Consider the following 23262-nt stretch of genomic DNA (forward strand, 5'->3'; position numbering starts at 1 on the left):
CCAGCAAACACACACGCTACCAGCAAACACACACTCTACCAGCAAACACACACTCTACCAGCAAACACACACGCTACCAGCAAACACACACTCTACCAGCAAACACACACTCTACCAGCAAACACACCCCTCTACCAGCAAACACACACTCTACCAGCAAACACACACCTCAGACAAGAACCAGACATCTCTGTTATACCTCAGACAAGAACCAGTTTTCAGAGGAACCATGTTTTCAAACTAGTATCTAGTTTTAGTATCTAAAAGACAGTAGAGGTTGAATACTTTATTATCTAAAGATGGTAAGTTAGAGCGTTGTGTTCATTCATAGTTAAAGACGGTTGAGGTTGAGTACTTTATTATCTAAATATGGTAAGTTAGTGTTGTGTTCATTCATAGTTAACCCATTCCGTGCCAATCACAATGATAGTCGGGTTAACTCGCCATCGCTTGCGTGCCAATCACGACGATAGTCAGGTTTTAATCGTTATTTCTTTTATTAGCGATATCCATTCATTTTCATCCGTCCAACCTGATGTTATCGTTGGGAATGGGTCTGAGCTCGCAAAAGGGCAAATACCGCCGCCTATCGTCTCCCGGATGGTATTGCACATCATTGGATTGGATTGGATTGGCTGGGACTGTGCATCAAAAAAATAAGTCCGGTCCAGGTTTTACTTCTCGGGCATGCAGCTGGATACTATTGCATTGACTCGATTATGTGTTTTGGACTAACGTTGGATCAATAAACGTGATCAATTATGGGTGTAACGGTACGCGGATACGTACTGTACCGCCTCAATGTGGTCCTCCGGTACAGTACGCGCTGTGCACCGAACGATTGCAACGGCACGGAACCTTTTTTTGCGGAACTTAAATCCCCCCGGCCCTAATATAACGTGCACAACTAACCGGATGTTGTTTGTTCATCCAACGCAGCGCGCAGCCACGCTGAACGAGAGCTGTAATTCAGCATAGCATATTCGCCTTAGTATGGCGAGTCAATACTAACTGACAAGTCAGAGCCATGTCATTGTTTAACTTTATTGCAAACTTTATCACGCATTTGAAACGGCATCACCCGAATGTCAATATCACTGGTACACGGAAGAAACAGATCCTAGTGCAAACCCAGTTCCCCGTGGCATTCAAGCAGCATCTCGCTATTAATTCAGACCGGCCAAACCAATAACAAACGCCATAGGTGTTTTTATAGCAGCAGATCTGCGACCATACTCCGTTGTCGAGAACACTGGGTTTAAGCACATGTTAAAAGTAATATAGCCCCGCTACCTAGTTCCCTCTCGTCCGTATTTCAGCCAGCAAGTCATACCACCAGTTCTGTATAAACTAGCCCCTTTCGTGACTGTGATGCAAGCCCTGGCTGCCCCTGTATTCAAGCATCACAGTCATGAAAGGGGCTATGTATAAACAAGCACACGCTACAGTTAGGCCTGCCGCGATAAGCAATAAATCGATTAATTGCTGCGATAATTAAAATTAATGCAATGATTTTGACTGGCGCGATTAATTGCTATTTGCGCGTTTGTTTTAATGAGGCGGAACCAGTGCCCCTTGTCAGTCACTGTCCGTGTTGTGAGGCGGGCCGCTGGCTTTACTACAGAGCACAGCACAGGAGCTCCGTGGGGCTAACGTTACCCCTCATTGTGTCTATTCTACTAGCATTAACGTTACTCATACAAACAATCAATAGCGAGTTATATTGATCATGCTATGTACGATAGCCATGCTAAAACGCTAGCACAACATTAGCATCTAACCTAACAACAAGCCTTAACAAGTCAGCGATCTTTTTGCGAGACTAAACTCTCCGCTCGGTGGCAAATTGTGTTGATGTCTGTTTTGTTTATTGCACTTGTGCCTGCTGCAAACATAATGATTATGAAATCCTATGCGAGACATTAAAGATGGCGGCTTTCTGTTTTCGTTCAGACTCTCCAACGAGTGACGCGTCTCTATTCTGACCAATCAGTGGTCTGCAGTGTTTCACGTGACTTTTCTGGTATCACTTCTACTCGCTTGGAACCACGACAGAGCAGGGACTAAAAAAGTACCCAAAAAGTACCTGATAATCACAACAATACTTCCGGTCCGGTCGGTGGGCTTCAAAATAAAAGTCTAAAACACCGGAAAAGACTGAGCGGTGGGCTTCAAAATAAAAGTTTGGGGAAATAAATTTCTCCAAAAAAAAATTCTCTAACCGGTCGCAATAATATCGCTTATCGCGATATTTTCGGGGGCAATTAATCGCCCAGCAAAATGTGTTATCGTGGCAGGCCTAGCTACAGTTGTCCACGACTTATCCTCCAAGGCATCTGCTAATATAATAATCTTCAGATTTACTTAAGTGTTATTAGTAGGTTACAGCAGTAAGCATTAGTTTGCTCAGTATATTATGGCCAATTCATTTTATATTGTTTAATACAGTTAAATAAATAGATAAATGAAAAGCTAATTTTTTTGTACCCCCCCCCACTGTACCGAAAATAATAACGAACTGTGACTTCAAAACCGAGGTACGTACCGAACCGTGGATTTTGTGTACCGTTACACCCCTATGATCAATATTTGGAATGGCGATCAGCAATTGGATTAATCTTTTTGCAGAACATCTGATGTGAGGTAAGGACTCTATGTTACCAGTCGGGTTAATCAGATGTTCCTTTCACCGCCATCCGAGTGTGTGTGTGCGTGCCGTTAGCGCTGACCAAGGCACGGATACGTGATTTTTCAGCCCGCTTCTCTAGCGTGCATAAGGACACGTATACTATCGATAATCTAGCGTTTATTTGAAAACTATTCATAAATCAGCCGAAAAATGACCACGTGTTTTGTGTATTCCACTAAAGGGCTATTATCGCATATTTCTCTGGAATTAATAGAAAATCTCAAACTATACTCTTATTCAAAACGGAAATGTACCGATGAAAAAACAATCCGTTTCGTACATGTTGACTGCAAGCAAGTCATTGATAAGCGACGGGTGTATTAGACCCATAGCCATAATTTAAGATATAGTTTAAGCGTTCGCAAATATCCCCGTCCTCCCATTGAGTAAAGCGCTGGCCTACAAGCCCTAATTTGGTCATATCTGGCCGGCTCTGAATGAGTTAAAGACGGTAGAGGTTGAGTGCTTTATTATCTAAACATATACTGGTTAACTGGTTATACTCCAAAACAGAGTTATATGATTCTTCAGTACAAGGGTTCAATTATTGGTAAAAATAACTGAAATTGCTTGTCCATGTTTCCATCTGCAGTTGGGGAAGTGCTCCCTTTTCACATGTTCAGTAGCAGGCATGTATTTTTAGGGGACTAACACAGCAGCAGTGTAGAAGCCTTCTCTTCATAAGGTCATCACACAGTCATCATGCTGACTCTTAACCGCTGACTCTGACTCCTAACCTACTGACTCTTAACCACTTACGCAGAAACCAAAAATGGGGCCCCTTTTTTCCCTCTTTTTTTTGATGATTGCATACCCAAAGTAATTAGCCATTTATTATACTTTATATACTTATAGCACATGCATGCGTCTGGTCTCTTTTGAAAGGTAACATTCGGAAGTTTCTTGCACAATAAATTCACTGAGTGCTAATGAAATAGTTACAGAGGTTTGAACACAGAAGTAAATGTCTGTTTACTTGTTGCCAGATGCCTGTTTTTGGGTTCCACCTGAGAGATAGGAGCTGGAAAACATAACGGTTCCATAGCCTGAATGAAGTCTTATAGGCATACAGGTCCAAAGTTGATAAAAATCCCACAGAAAATGAATGTTTTTGTAATGTGTGTACCGGTAAAAATTCTGCATGATTATCCAAAATGGCTCATTCAGAGGCTCTTGTAATAATAATAAAAAAAAATTGACTTCTTCGTCTTCTTGTGTCACCTTCCCCCACTCTCGGCGCTTGTCCGGGATCGCTTTCGGCGCAGACGCTCCTTGGCTACAAAGGCGGTCAACCATTTTCACCGTCGGGGGTCATTGGTCCGCTCAGGACGGGGGCAAACCGGGACGTGGTCACTTGTCCGAATGGCTTGTCAAATGACGCTCTCGCCGGATGTTTCGTCTTGTAACTCGAGACTGGAAGCACACAATGGGTTGAGTGGGGTGGCGTTCGAAAGGGGGCAAATTCCACTTTCCAACAATGTATTTGTTGATCGGTGAAATCGCAGCCCGAAGCCGACAGACGAGGGCAAAGGGCCGCGACGTGCGCGCAAGTGCGTGGCGGCCTGCCGTCGGGCCGTCCGATGCTTAACCTGCTGACTCTGACTCTTAACCTGCTGACTCTTGACTTGCTGTGTTTCAGTGTGAGCTGGCGGTGGACGCGGTCCACAAGCGCGGCGAGGAGGAGAGCTCGACGTCGACCGCTCCCCGGAGAGAGGAAATCACAGACACCATGATCTTCAGCCCCTCCGACCTGGTCACCATGGTCTGCAAGGACGTGGACCTCAACTACGCCACCAGAGGTACACACACACACACAGACACAACACACGCACACGGAGGGAGAGACGGTAATATTCATGAGCGAGATGTGAATGACAGTCGGTCAGTGCTATGACTGGTTGTTAGGGGTGGTGCAGAGTGCAGACACACCAGTGTTATGACTGGTTGTTAGGGGTGGTGCATAGTACATACAGCGATATATTGCGATATTTTGTGTGCCGATATTATATTGATGTTTAAAAAAATGTATTGTTTTATTTGTTTTGCTTGACAATCCTTTACTGCAATGAAAATGATTGGAATGATATGAGGTGAACAGACTGACAACGTTACATGATGTATATATATTTGTATTCCAGATGTTGACAAAGTTTTCCACTGGGGACATAATGTGCCGGTGAAAAAAGGTAATAAATCGCAATATATTGCGATATTGTAATATGGTGACTGCTATGGTGATATGTAATATGCTATGGTGATTATATGGCGTCGTGGGGCCTCTAGTGATTCCCACTTGGCTGTATGCATATTGTTTAATGCTAGTATCCATGATGCACATTGAACCAGGGTCTAGTAACGGCACTAACGAGGGGAGATAGATGGCACTCTTGTTATTTTCAACCATTTTTAAATGAAATATATTTCCTTTTAAGAACTCTTTTTAATTTGAAGAGACTGTACATGGACAATAGTAATATTAATGCTGACACAAAAGAAATGATAATTATAATAATATTTGTATTTAAATTTTTTTTTACTCTAGCAAGCAACTGTATTAGATTAGATTAAAATATATTATACATTACAAGTAGGGATGTCCGATATTATCGGCCTACCGATATTGGCATTAAAATGTGATATCGGGGGCCGCCCTCGTGGCGCATACCATAGTGCCTCGCGCACCTACGCGGCCGACCCGAGTTCGATCCCAGCTCCCGTCGTTATTTGTCGCATGTCTCCCCCACCTCTCCTCCCGTTCGCCCTCTCTGTCGGTCCTGCGTGACCAATAAAGCTTTAAAAAATGCTAAAAAATAATTAGAAAAATATCGGTATGTTTTCAATTTTTTTTTATTTTTTTTTATTTATTTTTTTTACATTTCTATAACCTTTATTTACCCAGGCAAGCAAGTAAGAACAAATTCTGATTTTATTTATTGTCAAAAGTATGCATAATGTTGTGTTAATTCCACAACAAGAGATATGTAATGTTAATTACCTGAAATTATTCTGTTTTTGGGGGGGGGGGGGGGGGGGGGGACCCTGCATATATCGGTATCGGTTGATATCGGTATCGGAAATTAAGAGTTGGACAATATCGGTATATCGGTATCGGTAAAAAAGCCAATATCGAGCATCCCTAATTACAAGTACAGTACAACGTAAATAAGTTGCCATCTAACCAGAGTGCAATTGTAACAGTAAAGTGCATTAACAATATACAATGTGATTAAATGTCATATAGTGTTTCCCACAGGATTTTGTCCCTCTAGGGCAGGCCATGTGAGCGGATCGGCGCGGGCGTGAAATCCGCTCTTCGCTCTAGACGGCTTGTTCCACTCCGCTAATCGCTCATGTTGACCCCGCCCCCAAGTCGCTCTGCTCGCTCACCGCTCACCTTGAATCGAGCGCTCCCCGCTCCACATTGCTCGGCAGATTTTTTGGAGCATGGTGTAAATTAGCTCAAACTACAACAGTCTACACCCCCTGGGCCCCTTAACAATTGTTTGTATTGAGCCGCATTGTAATTGTACCCATTCTGCAATGTTAAATAACGTTGTTTATCCATTCACTAGCTCTACTAAGCGATGATAGCTAGCCTAGCCACAATGCTATGGTCGCGGCCATTCACGTTAGCATGTAAGCTAACGACAACAACAATGGCGGCATATACTTTTGTCTAACAGGATGTGAGTGACGGTTCACCCTTCTCATTGGTTGAAAATGGCCTTCATGTTTGTACATCGCCACCTGTTGCTTTGGCATTGTACTGCATGTATATATTACATCAACAGTGTTAAACCACTGTGAGCGGCCCGGAGTGGATTGGAGCGGAGGAGAACTCTCGCTCCGGACGTCGCGCCGACCCATTTTAAAACCCACTCCGTCGCTCACGTCAAAACCACCCGCTCCCTGCGCCGCGCCGCTCACATGGCCTGCTCTAGGGGGGTCCGGGGGCAAATGAAGCAAAAGTGGTTACCTGTGTTGAACTGGTTTATTCTTTTGAAAATATAAAAATATACTGGATTACTATTACGACTACTACCACTGCCAATACTACTGATACATCCCTATTGGCAAACTTTATATATTAAAAAAAAAAAAAATATATATATATATATATATATATATAATTAATTAAATTAAATAATAGAAAATATATTTTCTGTTCATTATAAAAATGTGGTGGGACAAACTAGACTGTGGCGGGCCGCCACAGTCTAGGACAGGTAATTAATGGGAAACACTGTGATATGATATAACGAGCTACTGAGTAATATATGCTATGTACAGTATAATTATTTACAGTGATACAGGTATACATATACTATGGTAGTAAGCCACACTGGCCAGTGGTATAACTAGTAAGAATAGGTATGGCATGTAGTCCTGCTATATGAAGCAGGTTAGGAGCTAGACATTAACGCCCCTCAGCTGACCGGTTGTCTACGTGTGTCCAGACACCTTCACAGACACAGCCATCAGCAGCACCCGTGTGAACGGGGAGCACAAGGAGAAGGTGCTCCAGAGATGGGAGGGAGGGGACAGCAACGGAGAGAGCTACGACCTGGAGAACGACGCTGTGAGTCAGACGGATAACGTCCACTTGGGCGGGTGTGGGACGTGAGATACAGACTCACGCCTTCATTAGAGGCATAGTTCAACCCCATCCCTATTCGCTACGGACCAGTGCTGTGGTGGATCGGGTCCTTTTCTCGGCACAGTCCATGCTAGTGTACTATAGCTCCTGAAGATGGTAGACTGAGCTCTACTCCACAGTAGCACACAAAGTAGAGACAGGACTTTGACTTTGCGGCTAACTATCTGGAGCTAAGCGAGAGGAACAGCAGGGATTGTGTTGAGAAAGGATTCTACATCATCATTGGTAGCAAATGGGGCCAGGGTTCCAAAAATCACAACTATCCCTTTAAGACACAATGAGAACCACAGACCTTTGACCCAACTGGACTAACTAACCACAGACCTTTGACTCAACTGGACTAACTAACCTCAGACCTTTGACCCAACTGGACTAACTAACCACAGACCTTTGACCCAACTGGACTAACTAACCTTTGACCCAACTGGACTAACAAATGTAATTTTACCTACTAAGACCTACCTACTGCTTTAGTGTGGTATCTCGGAGTCACTGTGCCCTGAACCTTTTAATGTCTAACGCACGTCTCTCTCTCTCTCCCTCTCCTCAGTCCAACGGCTGGGACGCCAACGAGATGTTCCGCTTCAACGAGGTGAAATACGGAGTCACCTCCACGTACGACTCCAGCCTCTCCATGTACACGTGAGTCCCTCCAGAGATTATTTTATCGATACTAGTGGCTCGGAAAGGGAGATCGGTCGTCTGGTAATCGGAAGGTTCCCGGTTTGATTCCCGGGCAGCGCGTCGAAGTGTCCTTGAGCAAGACATTTAACCCCTAACTGCTCCCGATGAGCAGGTTGGCACCTGGCATGGTCGCCTCTGCCGTCGGTGTGTGAGTGAATGGGTAAAATGTGAGGAACAAAACTGTAAAGCACTTTGGGTAAAAGCACTATAAATGCACCATTACCATTTACCTAATCAGTCCTCAGTAACAGAGAGCTCTTTTTCCCTCTGTCATCTCTCCATCCTCGTTTCTCTCCCTCTCTTTCTCTTTCTGTCTGTCTCTTTCTCTGTCTCCTGTCACTCTCTCTCTGTCTCTCCTCTTTCTCCTTTCTGTCTCCTCTCTCCCTCTCTCTCCTGTCACTCTGTCTCTCCTCTCTGTCTCTCTCCTGTCACTCTCTCTGTCTCTCCTTTCTGTCTCTCCATGTCTCTCCTTTCTGTCTCTCTCCGTCTGTCTCTCCCCCCCCCCCCCCCCCCCACAGGACGACGCTGGAGAGGGGCAGCACGGAGGGCTTCCGGCAGAGGGAGGCGCGTGCGGCCCGCCTGGCCAGCGAGATCGAGTCCAGCCCTCAGTACCGGCACCGCGTCAACCTGGAGAACGAGGAGGGCAAGAGCGAGGAGGAGAAGTTCAGCGCCGTGGTGCGGGAGGGAGCGGACCGCGAGAGGGGCCGCGAGAGCCCCCGGGACAGGGAGAGGGAGAGGGGCCGCGACAGTCCTGGAGCGGTGACCAGGTAATCCATTACTCCTTTCAACTGAACTCGGGAGTAATCCATTACTCCTTTCAACTGAACTCGGGAGTAATCCATTACTCCTTTCAACTGAACTCGGGAGTAATCCATTACTCCTTTCAACTGAACTCGGGAGTAATCCATTACTCCTTTCAACTGAACTCGGGAGTAATCCATTACTCCTTTCAACTGAACTCGGGAGTAATCCATTACTCCTTTCAACTGAACTCAGGAGTAATCCATTAATCCAGTAGCTTTCAACTGAACTCCAGTAGCCTTTGAGGGAGAGAGAGAGAGACACTCAGCCCCTTCCAGCTGGAGTTGACCTCAAAAACGAAGTTATTATGACGTTTCCACGACAAAGACACATAAATAACGATACGATGCGTCAGTCATGAATATTCAAAAATCGCCAAAATGTCATGACTCCGTCGCCTCATGGTTGAAGCCCTGAGAAACACACCAGCGTTCAGCGCCTTGGTTCCCCAGTCGCTCGGCCCCCCTGCCATGCCTCTGACGTGACGTTACAAGCGTCTAATAATACTCAACAATCGTATAACTATCACATACTGTCATATAGGAAGGTACTATCTTGAAACCCTGTACTTCTGTGCTCCAGTAAAGCTAACGGTGCAGTGGCTGAAACGCCCAGCGTCAACTAGTGGTGGGGGAAAATATCGATACAGTATAGTATCACGATACTTTGCGTGGTGATACTGTATCGATACAAGGACGCCAAGTATCGATATTTTATTATGCAAAAAAAACATATATATAATTATTTTGTATAAGGAAGTTGCATTGTTCATTTCAATACCTGTAATAGTACAGTAGTCCACACACACACACACACGCACACGTGTGCATTCAGTTAAGTTGGAATATGACTGTAATACAAACAGTTCAGTTTGTCAGGTACATGCAACACAGATTACAGTGTCGCCATCCGTCTGCTTGAGAAAATCCCATTTGCTGCAATAAAAATGATTGAAGTGAGAAGAACAGACTGAAAACTTTATTAGATAAATAATTTATTATATTTATAAATTAGTTTTACTTGGCAGTTGAAAAAGGGTAATAAATCGCAATATATATCGCAATATTAATATCGCAATATTAATATCGCAATACTCAGCATATCGCAATATATTTCTTATCGCAATACTATCGTATCGCGACTTAAGTATCGTGATAATATCGTATCGTGAGGCCTCTGGTGATTCCCACCCCTAGCGTCGACATGCTTCTCTGCAGCGCTCCGTCTCCTCCTCGCTGCGTTCTCCTTCTACTTCAGGTCTCTTGGAGCAAATTAAACCATAGCCTATACTAGTTTCAACCTCCATAAATGTCGGCCGTCGATAGCAGGCTGGCAGGGGGACCAAGCGGCGCCTGGATGCTTCATTAGCTGAGCTGGAAACGCATTCGCCAAGTCAAATATATTGTCTTGTTTTTGACATTCATCCGTTTCTCTTTCTCTCCTTTTCTCTCTCTATCTGTCCTTACTCTCTCCTCTCTCTTTGTATCCCCCCCCCCCCCCCCTCTCTCTCAGGGAGGGTAAGTACATCCCGCTGCCCCAGCGCCAGAGGGAGATCAACAGGGAGCGTGAGAGGTCTGAACGGGGTCCCGGAGGCCCCCCCCCCCACGCCCGCCTGAGCGGCGGCTACCGCTCCAACCCCCCCTCGTCCCCCAGACCCCCCCTCCCCTCGGCCTCGGGGCCCCAGCCGGCTTCGTCCCCCTCGGAGCGCGGCAGCCCCCGGGGTGGCTTCTCCCCCCACCACCCCCAGGGCGGTGCCAGTCCCGGCCCCTACGCCCCCGCCGCGGCCGCGCCCCCCGCCTCCGGGGCCCCCTCCCCGGCCAGCCCCCCCGCCCCCCACGCTGTCCCCCACTCACACTCACTACCACACTCGCTAGCTGACGCTGGCAGGCCCGTCAATGGAGGTGAGCAGTGTGTGTGCGAAACATGTATTGTAACAAACACATTATATATACAGATGCAGCTCAATAAATTAGAATATCGTGTAAAAGTCAATATATTCCGCTGTATTGATGCAGTAATTTGTGCAAAAGGAGCCCCAACCAAGTACCGAGTGAACACACATGAACATATCAACATATCTATATATTACAATAATTATTTTTGATTGGGCTCATGTAATATATATTCAAACTTTCTGAGATACTGAATGTTGGGCTGTAAGCCATAATCATCAAAATTAAAACAAATAAAGGCTTGAAATATTTCACTTTGTGTGTAATGAATCTATGAGAGTTTCGCTTTTTGAATTGAATTACTGAAATAAAATATCTTTTCCACGATATTCAAATGTATTGAGCTGCACCTGTACTACACAGTTTTCTGTATTGAGATGGTTACATCCCATAATCAAAACATCAACCTTGCCTCTGCAACATGAGGGAGAGTGGCCGTTTGAGAGGTTTGTTTGTCCCTCCTCCTCCTCCTCCTCAGTGTCCTCCAGGACGTCTCCCAAGGCCCAGCGACCGCCCCAGTCCAGCCGGACGGTCCGCACGCCCAGCTCTCACGGTGAGTCTGCTGCTCTCTGCCTCTGTTGCTCTGAAACCCTCTGGTAACCTCTGACCTCCTCCCACCTGACCTCCTGACTCCTCCCACCTGACCTCCTGACTCCTCCCACAGCCTCCCGCTCCCCCAAGTCGGGCCCCACCCAGGACACGCCTTATCTGGACACGTCGTCCGTCTCCATGCCCGCTCAGAAGACCTCAGGCCCCGCCCCTCTCTTCCCCGTAGACGGTAACGCTCCGTCCTCCCAGAGGGCCTCTCTCTCTCCTCCTGTCTCTCTCTCCTCCTGTCTCTCTCTCTCCTCCTGTCTCTCTCTCCTCCTGTCTCTCTCTCCTCCTGTCTCTCTCTCTCCTCTTGTCTCTCTCTCCTCCTCCTGTCTATCCTCCTGTCTCTCTCCTGTCTCTCTCTCCTCCTGTCTCTCTCTATCCTCCTGTCTCTCTCCTCCTGTCTCTCTCTCCTCCTGTCTCTCTCTCCTCCTGTCTCTCTCCTCCTGTCTATTCTCCTGTCTCTCCTCCTGTCTCTCCTCCTGTCTCTGTTTCTCTCCCTCCTGTCTCTCTCTCTCCGCCTGTCTCTCTCTTCTCCTGTCTCTCCCTCTCCTCCTGCCTCTCTCCTCCTGTCTCTGTTTCTCTCCCTCCTGTCTCTCTCCCTCCTGTCTCTCCCTCTCCTCCTGTCTCCTCCTGTCTCTCCCTCTCCTCCTGTCTCTCTTCTCCCGTCTCTCTTCTCCTGTCTCCCTCTCCTCCTGCCTCTCCCTCTCCTCCTGCCTCTCCCTCTCCTCCTGTCTCTCCTCCTGTCTCTCCTCCTGTCTCTCCCTCTCCTCCTGCCTCTCCTCCTGTCTCTCTCTCCTGTCTCTCCCCCTGTCTCTGTCTCTCTCCCTCCTGTCTCTCTCCCTCCTGTCTCTCCGCCTGTCTCCTCCTGTCTCTCCCTCTCCTCCTGTCTCTCCCTCTCCTCCTGCCTCCCTCCTCCTGTCTCTATCCTCCTGTCTCCCTCCTCCTGCCTCTCCCTCTGTCTCTCTCCTCCTGTCTCTCATCCTGCCTCTCTCCTGTCTCTCTCCTGTCTGTCTCTCCTCCTCCTCTCCTCCTGTCTCTCTCCTCCTGTCTCCTGTCTCTCATCCTGCCTCTCCTGTCTCTCTCTCCTGTCTGTCTCTCCTCCTCTCCTCCTGTCTCTCCTCCTGCCTCTCCTGTCTCTCTCCTCTTGCCTCTCCTGTCTCTCTCCTCCTCTCTCCTGTCTCCTCCTCTCTCTCCTTCTGTCCTCCTGTATCTCTTTGTTTCTCTTCCAGTCATAATTAATATTGTTTTCATGCTGTAACGAGGGGGGGGGGGGGTGCCTGCAGCATTAGAAGTGTTGAGGGGGCGGTGCCTGCAGCATTAGAAGTGTTGAGGGGGCGGTGCCTGCAGCATTAGAAACGTTGAGGGGGCGGTGCCTGCAGCATTAGAAACGTTGAGGGGGCGGTGCCTGCAGCATTAGAAACGCTGAGGGGGCGGTGCCTGCAGCATTAGAAACGCTGATGGGGCGGTGCCTGCAGCATTAGAAACGCTGAGGGGGCGGTGCCTGCAGCATTAGAAACGCTGAGGGGGCGGTGCCTGCAGCATTAGAAACGTTGAGGGGGCGGTGCCTGCAGCATTAGAAACGCTGAGGGGGCGGTGCCTGCAGCATTAGAAACGCTGAGGGGGCGGTGCCTGCAGCATTAGAAACGCTGAGGGGGCGGTGCCTGCAGCATTAGAAACGCTGAGGGGGCGGTGCCTGCAGCATTAGAAACGCTGAGGGGGCGGTGCCTGCAGCATTAGAAACGCTGAGGGGGCGGTGCCTGCAGCATTAGAAACGCTGAGGGGGCGGTGCCTGCAGCATTAGAAACGCTGAGGGGGCGGTGCCTGCAGCATTAGAAACGCTGAGGGGGCGGTGCCTGCAGCATTCGAGGGTCACCCACTGGCAGAAGGTGTCAGAGGGAAGCGTTGAGGCGCTGCTAATTGGTCCCCTGTGTCTGTCTGTCATCTGCAGTGAACGAGATCCTCAGCACAGCAGCGAAGGAACGCTCTGCAGAAGCCAGCAGCACAGAGGACAAGAACAGTAAAGGTGTGTGTGTGTGTACAGCGGATGACAAGAACAGTAAAGGTGTGTGTGTGTGTGTGTGCACAGCGGATGACAAGAACAGTAAAGGTGTGTGTGTGTGTGTGCACAGCGGATGACAAGAACAGCAAAGGTGTGTGTGTGTGTGTGCACAGATCAAATCAAATGTATTTGTAAGGCCCGACAACACACGTTAATGTCCCCATGGGCCGGACATGTCTTCTTTAAACAAGTCAAGTCAATATGAATTGCCCCACGCGGGGTCAATAAAGTTGTCTGAATCTGAATCTGAAGAAGAAACATCACAATAAATCAAAAACAAAGACAAAAATACCAGAAAATCCAAAATAGAATGTAAAATAAATCAATTAAATGAATTCAACACTCCCAGACATACCCCACACGAAGGTAAGGAAAAACTCAATAGGAAAAAAGCACCACAGGCAATGTGGAGGGGAGAAACCTTAGAAGGGCCGTTCTTCTAGATGTCGGTGATGATAGTGTTGCTATGAAACAGGCGAAACAGTTGATAAGCATGCACATATATGTGTAATGTACCGTACATGCTTATCAACACAGCGGATGACAAGAACAGTAAAGGTGGGTGTGTGTGTGCACATACAGAGGATGACAAGGCTGTGTTCATGCATACTGATTAAACTGTCGACCATTATAGGCGTGATTCATGTGAATTGTGTTCGGGAGTAGATTCCCCTTAAACTCAATCTGTCCCGCGGACAGCGTTCCATCTGTCTTGATGCTTCACTTGTCAACTTCTCACATCGTCGCTCGTCTCGCCTCCTCTCCTCCTCTCTCTTCCTCTCCTCTCCTCACCTCCTCTCCTCTCGCCTCCTCTCCTCACCTCCTCTCCTCTCCTCTCCTCGCCTCCTCTCCCCTCCTCTCCTCCTCTCTTCTCGCCTCCTCCTCACCTCCTCTCCTCTCCTCTCCTCCTCTCCTATCGCCTCCTCTCCTCCAGCCCCCTCTGTGCAGCAGCGGTCGCAGATCGAGGAGCTGAGGAAATTTGGCAAAGAGTTCAGGGTAAGTGTTCGTCAGCCTCATCGCTATGAAGTGTCGGTGATCAGGAGCAGCGTGCGTCTCTGAGGCCAGAGCTGTAGCTAGCCTGAGCTGTGGCTATCCATTAGGGGTGTAAAGGTACACAGAAGCCACGGTTCGGCTTTGTGGCTAACTAGCCTGAGCTGTGGCTATCCATTCACTTTACATTAGCTTTGTGGTTAACTAGCCTTGAGCTGTGGCTATCCATTCACTTTACATTAGCTTTGTGGCTAACTAGCCTGAGCTGTGGCTATTCATTCACTTTACATTAGCTTTGTGGTTAACTAGCCTTGAGCTGTGGCTATCCATTCATTTTACATTAGCTTTGTGGCTAACTAGCCTGAGCTGTGGCTATCCATTCACTTTACATTAGCTTTGTGGCTAACTAGCCTGAGCTGTGGCTATCCATTCACTTTACATTAGCTTTGTGGCTAACTAGCCTGAGCTGTGGCTATCCATTCACTTTACATTAGCTTTGTGGCTAACTAGCCTGAGCTGTGGCTATCCATTCACTTTACATTAGCTTTGTGGCTAACTAGCCTGTGCTCTGGCTATCCATTCACTTTACATTAGCTTTGTGGCTAACTAGCCACTTTGGATACCCACAGCAGGGGTTGTAACTCTTACTGGAACGTCTCATGCAATGTGATTTTGATGGAAGTATGTCCCTCTCTCTCGTCTCCGTCCTCCTGTCCCCCCTGCAGCTCCAGCCCAGTGCAGGAGGCCCCTCCGGTTCCCCCGGCTCTCCAGCAGCAGCGGCGGCGCCCGTCCCGGGCGAGGTGGCTCAGTCGAACCCGGCCAAGCCCTCGCCGTCGGACGCAGCCGCTCCCCCCTCCTCGGAGTCCAAACCCCAGCCCCAGAGTCCCTCCCAGGCCTCCCCGGTGCCCACTGCTGAAGACCCAGCCAAGGACACGACCGGTGCCGCCACCACGCCCAGCGCCGCCGCCAACACGGGAGCCGTTTCAGACAGGCAGTCGCCAGCCACCCCACAACCCCCGAGGACCCCGGGCTGCGAAGAGGCCAGGCCGGAGTCGACGGAGCGGACGGAAGGCGTAGCTGAGTGAGTGAAAGACCTGGTGTCCTGAGACGGAGGTCTCTGTGATTCCATTTGTAGGTTTTGTTTTGAATACTTAAATGTGATACGATTTGTAGGTTTTGTTTTCAATACTTAAATGTGATACGATTTGTAGGTTTCGTTTCCAATACGTCTTTGTCTTTGTTTTTCTTCTAGCCAAGTGAAGAAGTCGACACTAAACCCCAACGCTAAAGAGTTCAACCCCATCAAACCTCAGATGACGATGGTAAGACATGTCCACGTCCCCCGCGGTCTAAACGGTCTCCAGAGCAACGGAGTTTGAATCCATTGTAGTGTTGAGAAGCAGTGCTTCAGTGAGCTCTACAGTGTACCCGTGTGACTGATCCCTGTGTGTCGTCCAGGTGAAGCCCAACACGGCGCCCACCCCCCCGCGGCCCACCCCCCCCAGCCCTGTGCTCCTGCAGCAGCACCCGGGCAACCAAACCCCCATCTACAACTCTCCTGGGCCCTACCTCTCCTACGTCTCCCAGATACACTCTGTACAGGTAAGCCCTCCTACCTCCAAGGTCAATGGTTTCTAACTACACACCCTCAAGACCCCTACACTCTGCACCTTCTAACTACACACCCTCAAAACCCCTACGCTCTGCATCTTCTAACTAAACACCCTCAAAACCCCTACGCTCTGCATCTTCTAACTAAACACCCTCAAGACCCCTACGCTCTGCATCTTCTAACTACACACCCTCGAGACCCCTACGCTCTGCATCTTCTAACTACACACCCTTAAGACCCCTACGTTCTGCATCTTCTAACTACACACCCTCGAGACCCCTACACTCTGCATCTTCTAACTACACACCCTCGAGACCCCTACGCTCTGCATCTTCTAACTAAACACCCTCAAGACCCCTACGTTCTGCATCTTCTAACTACACACCCTCGAGACCCCTACGCTCTGCATCTTCTAACTACACACCCTCAAGACCCCTACGCTCTACATCTTCTAACTACACGCCCTCAAGACCCCTACACTCTGCATCTTCTAACTACACACCCTCGAGACCCCTACGCTCTGCATCTTCTAACTACACACCCTCAAGACCCCTACACTCTGCATCTTCTAACTACACACCCTCGAGACCCCTACGCTCTGCATCTTCTAACTACACACCCTCAAGACCCCTACGCTCTGCATCTCAGCAGAGCATTCGGGAGAGAAAGCTGCAAAGCATTTTAACGTTAATACTAGACAAATCCGCTAGTGGAAAAAACAAAGGACTGAGCTGAAAGCAGCGGACGGTAAAAGAGCCCGCATAACTGGAGGAGGAAAAAAAAAGTGAGCGAGGAGATGGAGACACTACTTTCTGAGTGGATATATACGTTGCGCGACAAACACAACCGTGTGTCGCGCAAAATGATTCAACGAAAAGCATTGGAAATCTACCCAACAGTGAGTGATGGAGGCAAGGCGTTTGTGGCCAGTAGATTAAGACAGAGATTATGCGTTCACAACGCTATCATTGAAGTGGGTGCTGGCATTTAACCACGTTTTACCATGTTCACCAGTGGTAATCATAATCAAAGTGTTAAGGTCCGCGCTGGTCATGTGTCTAATGAAATAAGAGGACAGCTCTGCGCTAAAGCAAGTCTCATCTCAGCCGCGACGTGACAACATATACTCGGATGTTCACGATATAGTAATTGACTACATCTCATGTAGAACAAGCCGCGATACATCGAGTATACTCGATATATCGCCCAGCCCCACATACGCAGAGAAAGTAAGGCTGTCCCTGACAGTGAAGTCGTGTTCCCAACATGCAAAACACATTCAAGTCCAATAACCGTTTTATTCCCCCTTTTTTTAAATCTGGCTTCATCTTAAAACGCTCCTCTCTGTTGTGTAGAGCATCCCTTTCAGTGCGACATAAGGCTTGTTGACGTAGTGGTGCTTAAAGACCTTTGTTTAGCCAGCGGTCAATTCTGTTCCAAACTAAACACACATTATATACACCAGCCGCCCCTTTAATGACAGCTTGTTCCTCGGGGGTCCGCTGTGTCTGGAGGTTGTTCTCCTGAATGCTGCTGCTGTTGGCTTGTTCTGGCTTGTGGTCGTGTTGCCTTCCCTGCATTACCTCCAGAACAAGCACACAAGACGTAGGTCTTCAGGAACATGTTTATATTCAGGAACATGTCCAGTTTATATTCAGGAACATGTTTATATTCAGGAACATGTCCAGTTTATATTCAGGAACATGTTTATATTCAGGAACATGTCCAGTTTATATTCAGGAACATGGTAGAAATGTGAAGTATATAGTTTGTCCTGACCCCCGTCTGTCTCCGCAGCCTCCGCAGATGTACCAGTACACCATGTCCACAGTGAACCAGGGGAAATACCCGCGGGCTAAAGGTATGTACAGAATGTCCACATGACGCACTGCGTCTGCACATGTGGACACTCGGCTGTTTGTGTCTCATTTAAGAAATGTGTTTTTTTATTTTTTTATTTAGAGCTCAAAACACCACATTCCACACAGTGCAAATAGGAATGTGTGATTCCTGGAACGTAGGGAAGAGCAGGGGCACAGTGCAGGCTCTCACCGGGCCACGCTGGGGCGCGATAGGCCTACTGTATACCACATGACCCATCTGCTCCAATCACAAGCGCCGCTTTCCTCTCGTCAAACAAACCTCTTCTTGACCCTATCACGCACTTCGCTTTCGTTGGTCAAGCTAGGAGAGGGCGGGGCTTGAGTTCCTGGGAAGACTAACTATCATGTGACTATTCAGGTTTTTAAGTGTCTTTGAACCTAATTAACTTAAGATGCTGAGTTGGAGTGTTGTATTCCATCATAGCTAAAGTTAGCATCACTGGCCACATTGCAATCAAGGAAACTATAAAATACCAGAATACCAGTGTTCTATACCGAGGAAACTATAAAGGAAGGAAGGGTCATCACGTCAGAAAACCAGTGTTCTACGCTCTGCTTGGTGCCAGATGTTTGGTGCCAGTTCTACTGAAGAAGCCTGTATTAAAATTCTAAATATACCAGCTATCTGAGGAAATATTGGCGCGCTACATAGTGCCGTGATGACCCTTCCTTCTCTTATTCCTCCTGGATTACAATGCAGCAATGTTTAAAAAGTACTGGAAAAACTTGTTTTCTTGCATGGGGTCTGTAATACTTTAACCCTTTCACTGCCACACTACAGAAGGTTAACCCGTTCACTACCACACTACATACTGTTAACCTCCTGTAGTGTGGTAGTGAGAGGTTAACCTTCTGTAGTGTGGTAGTGAAAGGTTAACCTTCTGTAGTGTGGTAGTGAAAGGTTAACCTTCTGTAGTGTGGTAGTGAAAGGGTAACCTTCTGTAGTGTGGTAGTGAAAGGGTTAACCTTCTGTAGTGTGGTAGTGATAGGTTAACCTTCTGTAGTGTGGTAGTGAAAGGGTTAACCTTCTGTAGTGTGGTAGTGATAGGGTTAACCCGCTGTAGTGTGGTAGTGAAAGGGTTAACCTGCTGTAGTCTGGTAGTGAAAGGGTTAACCCTCTGTAGTGTGGTAGTGATGGGGTTAACCCGCTGTAGTGAAAGGGTTAACCTTCTGTAGTGTGGTAGTGATAGGGTTAACCTGCTGTGGTGTGGTAGTGAAAGGGTTAACCTGTAGTGTGGTAATGAAAGGGTTAACCGTCTGTAGTGTGGTAGTGAAAGGGTTAACCTGTAGTGTGGTAGTGATAGGGTTAACCTGCTGTAGTGTGGTAGTGAAAGGGTTAACCTTCTGTAGTGTGGTAGTGAAAGGGTTAACCTTCTGTAGTGTGGTAGTGAAAGGGTTAACCTGTAGTGTGGTAGTGAAAGGGTTAACCTGTAGTGTGATAGTGAAAGGGTTAACCCTCTGTAGTGCGATAGTGAAAGGGTTAACCTGTAGTGTGGTAGTGAAAGGGTTAACCTGTAGTGTGGTAGTGAAAGGGTTAACCTGTAGTGTGGTAGTGAAAGGGTTATAAGGGGTGTGTTAAGATCCAGTGAGTTACCTTGTTGTCTCTGTCCTCACCTTGTTGTCTCTATCCTCACCTTGTCTTCTCTGTCCTCACCTTGTCTCTCCTCACCTTGTCGTCTCTCCTCCAGGCTCTGTGGTGGCTCCACGCTCCGACCACGGCACCGCAGGTCCCCCCATGCTGCAGGCCGCTGCCTCCGCGGCCGGAGCTCCCCTGGTGGCCTCGCCCTACCCCCAGTCCTACCTGCAGTACAACCCACAGCAGTACAGCCAGCAGCAGGTCCTCCAGGCCATGACGCCCTACCCCGGCCAGGTAGGACCAGGCCCTGCAGGCCCTAGGGGCCCCACAGTGAACAAGAGACGATATTCCTTCATTGATCCCCTTGGGGGACATTCGGGCATCATAGCAGCATGGGGGAGGGGAGGTACAGGTATGGGCAGGGTAATGGAAGAAAAACATACATATCGGCAATATAATTAACTCAGGATGCAGGTGAGGGTCTGTGCGGCACACTGCGGTAAACGAAACGTTGAGGTCATCGGACTTATTTTCCCCCCGCAGTACTGAAATGTGGCACCGGCGGATCTCACGTGATTCGGTCGGTACCCTTAATTCGGTTCGGTTCGGTACCCATCCTAGATCAGTACTCCTGTCCACTCTGCTCTCTTTCTCTCTCTCTCTCCTCTTTCTCTCTCCTCTTTCTCTCTCTGTCTCTGGCTCTCTCTGTCTCTCTCTCTCCGTCTGTCTCTCCTCTCTCTCTCCCTCTGTCTCTTTCTCTCTCCCTCTGTCTCTTTCTCTCTGTCTCTCTCTCTCTCCTCTCTCTCCCTCTCTCCCTCTCTCTCTGTCTCTCTCTGTCTCTCTGTCTCTCTCTCTCTCTCTCTCTCTCTCTCTCTCTCTCTCTCTCTCTCTCTCTCTCTCCATTATTGTGTCGTGTCAAACACCTCTCTTCACAAACTCTTCCAGGGGCCTTGAACCTCTCGACATCCCAATCGATAAGGCAACAGGACAAACAACAACAACACCTCTCAATTGGCCTTTTCTCCTCGAGGCAAGAGACTGAACCTGATGTTTTCCCAGCCCTGTTAATTTCACCCCGACAACAATATGATCAGACCACTCCTTTTAATCCTAGATTCTCTTTCACTTTCCCTTCCTTAGCTACCGACCACGCTTTAACCAACACAAGCCAACATCCTCTCGGTTAATTAGTCTCACAGGCCGCGTGGCTCATCTGCTCCTTGACTCCTGTTGCTCCGCTCCTTCCAGGCTGTCATCACACTGTTCATCCTCCTTCCTTCCTTCCTCTGTGGTGTTGTTCCCCAGCGTGGCTCTCTCTCTCTCTCTCTCTCTCTCTCTCTCTCTCTCTCTCTCTCTCTCTCTCACTCTCACTCTCACTCTCACTCTCACTCTCACTCTCACTCTCTGTCTCTGTCTCGCGCTCTCTCTCTGGCTCTCTCTCACTCACCTCCTAGCTTCTTCTCAGTCTATCTCTGTCTCGATCTCTCTCTTTCTCTCTCTATCTCTCTCTCACCTCCTAGCTTCTACTGTTCTCTCTCTAACTGGGATTTAGCTGGTGTCGTTCAATAGATTACATTCAGATGTATTGTCATCATGCAGCACAAGTACAGTACAACCAAAAGAAGTTTATATTACATTCAGATGTATTGTCATCATGCAGCACAAGTACAGTACAACCAAAAGAAGTTTATATTACATTCAGATGTATTGTCATCATGCAGCACAAGTACAGTACAACCAAAATAAGTTTATATTACATTCAAATGTATTGTCATCATGCAGCACAAGTACAGTACAACCAAAAGAAGTTTATATTACATTCAGATATATTGTCATCATGCAGCACAAGTACAGTACAACCAAAATAAGTTTATATTACATTCAGATGTATTGTCATCATGCAGCACAAGTACAGTACAACCAAAAGAAGTTTATATTACATTCAGATGTATTGTCATCATGCAGCACAAGTACAGTACAACCGAAAGAAGTTTGGCATCCAACCAGAGTGCAAATGTAACAGTAAAGTGTACACTACAGGTGATTTAACTGGGTATACAATATAAAAATTAGATGTATTATATCTATCAAATCTTGCAGATTTCAATTTGTAGGAGAATTTTTTTAAAGTCTGTTTCTTAAAATGAGAAGTCCAGCCAAACGCCTCCTCCCTGATTTCATGCCAGGATGGTGTGCAGTGATCTGTCAAGGACAAGCGCATTTCCTGGCCAAGATGCAGCAAGATTTTAGGATTCTATGAAAGACAAAAATATGGTGTAGTCTGATCCCGGCATTATTAAGTGTGTCTGACCACTAAGTGTGTCTGACTCTTAACACTTTCAATGCCGGAGCATGGTGCCCCAGAACATGGTTGAATGCCAGCACCCACTTCAATGATAGCGTTGTGAACGCATAATCTGTCTTAAATTATGGCTATGTGTCTAATCTGGCCGTCGCTTATCAATGACTTGTTTGCAGTCAACATTGTTGAAACGGATTGCTTTTTAATAGGTTCATTTCCGTTTTATACCATTTTGAAAAACCCTCGTTTTCTTGAAAGTTTCAGGAAAATATAAAGATTCCGTGATAAACGGCATTTACTGGAAAATCGGGAAGGAAAAAAATGGTATCGGAACATCTCTACTCTTAACCACCAAAACCTGCACGGACTATGGCGTATATCATGCCAGTCGGGGTACCTTTTGTATACTGCACCTTGCATATACTGTTTACTTGTACTCCTACTCATAGTATATATTCAGATTCAAATTATTGATTGCCTATATTTATTGTAACATATAATATAACCGATAGGGCACACAGACCCTCATCTGCACCTTTATTTACATTTATTTATTATTCAGATCTAATTCTATCGCCTGTATTTATGTCTTTCTACTATCACCCTGCCCATACCTTTATCTCCCCTCCCCCACGCTGCTATGACACCCGGATTTCCCCAAGAGGATCAATAAATGGATATCGGAGACCCTTGACCACACTGGCCGCTGTTCTAGTGTTAAAGACATGTTGCTACTCAACAGCATTGGGTTGCAGACATCTCTGCATAAAGGCTGATTGTAATCAAATATGTTGTCAAATCAAATATGTAATCGACGTGTCCAACGAGCTGTGTTGGGCTGCATTGTTGCCACTAGGGATACACCGGACAAGAGACTTCCTTTCTTCTATTTCTTTCACAGCAAATTATCTTTGTATCTTTTCATTGATCTTTTTTCATTGGGTTATTTGTAACAATATAAAGTATTAATGAATTAATTCAATACATTGGATCAAATCTCCTGCTGCTTCACTGTAGTGATGTGTTGACCAACAAGGTGGGGCTGTCCTGAAAGTCTTCTGCAACCTGTTCCACGACTAGTCTAAGGGGCCTTTCTCACTCACCAATCGGGGTCGAATCAGCGCCCCCGGGGACGGGGGGGAGTGTTCTCACTCAGACGGACACACCCCTTTTGGGATCGAAGCGGCGCTGATTCGGAATACCCCCCCGCTGAACCTGGGACGATTGAAATAGGTGGTTTCGGGGTGCGGGCCAGTGGGAGTGGGGGGCGTGACGCACACAACGTCGTTACTGTAATGCTTTTCATGCTTGCTTGAATTTTGGGCAGATAAAACCACACAGCAACAACTGGACAATACCCACAAAAACTATATTTATGGGCAATTTGTGAGTTCAGACCTCAACCAAGAACAAGCATGTGGAGCCTCACAGCTCAGTGGATCAAAACATGAAGCCACGTTACA

At 47.4% G+C, this 23262-nt stretch overlaps 1 protein-coding gene across 3 annotated transcripts in view; it reads left to right on the plus strand.

Annotated features, from left to right (window-relative positions):
- The window catches only part of atxn2l (ataxin 2-like), a 39524-nt gene that overhangs the window by 4272 nt on the left and 11990 nt on the right, over window positions 1-23262 (plus strand). For all 3 annotated transcript variants that reach the window (XM_084323573.1, XM_084323574.1, XM_084323575.1), the window contains 15 exons: window positions 4329-4488; window positions 4828-4875; window positions 7147-7268; window positions 7897-7988; window positions 8549-8797; window positions 10344-10732; window positions 11262-11336; window positions 11448-11561; window positions 13326-13400; window positions 14371-14432; window positions 15152-15507; window positions 15679-15748; window positions 15885-16028; window positions 17836-17899; window positions 19610-19791. In XM_084323573.1, the coding sequence (XP_084179699.1) occupies window positions 4329-4488; window positions 4828-4875; window positions 7147-7268; window positions 7897-7988; window positions 8549-8797; window positions 10344-10732; window positions 11262-11336; window positions 11448-11561; window positions 13326-13400; window positions 14371-14432; window positions 15152-15507; window positions 15679-15748; window positions 15885-16028; window positions 17836-17899; window positions 19610-19791 (2202 nt within the window). The remainder of the gene's footprint in view (window positions 1-4328; window positions 4489-4827; window positions 4876-7146; window positions 7269-7896; window positions 7989-8548; window positions 8798-10343; window positions 10733-11261; window positions 11337-11447; window positions 11562-13325; window positions 13401-14370; window positions 14433-15151; window positions 15508-15678; window positions 15749-15884; window positions 16029-17835; window positions 17900-19609; window positions 19792-23262) is intronic.

This window comes from Notolepis coatsorum (genome assembly GCF_963971535.1).
Source record: "Notolepis coatsorum genome assembly, chromosome: 10".
Classification (NCBI taxonomy): Eukaryota; Metazoa; Chordata; class Actinopteri; order Aulopiformes; family Paralepididae; genus Notolepis; species Notolepis coatsorum.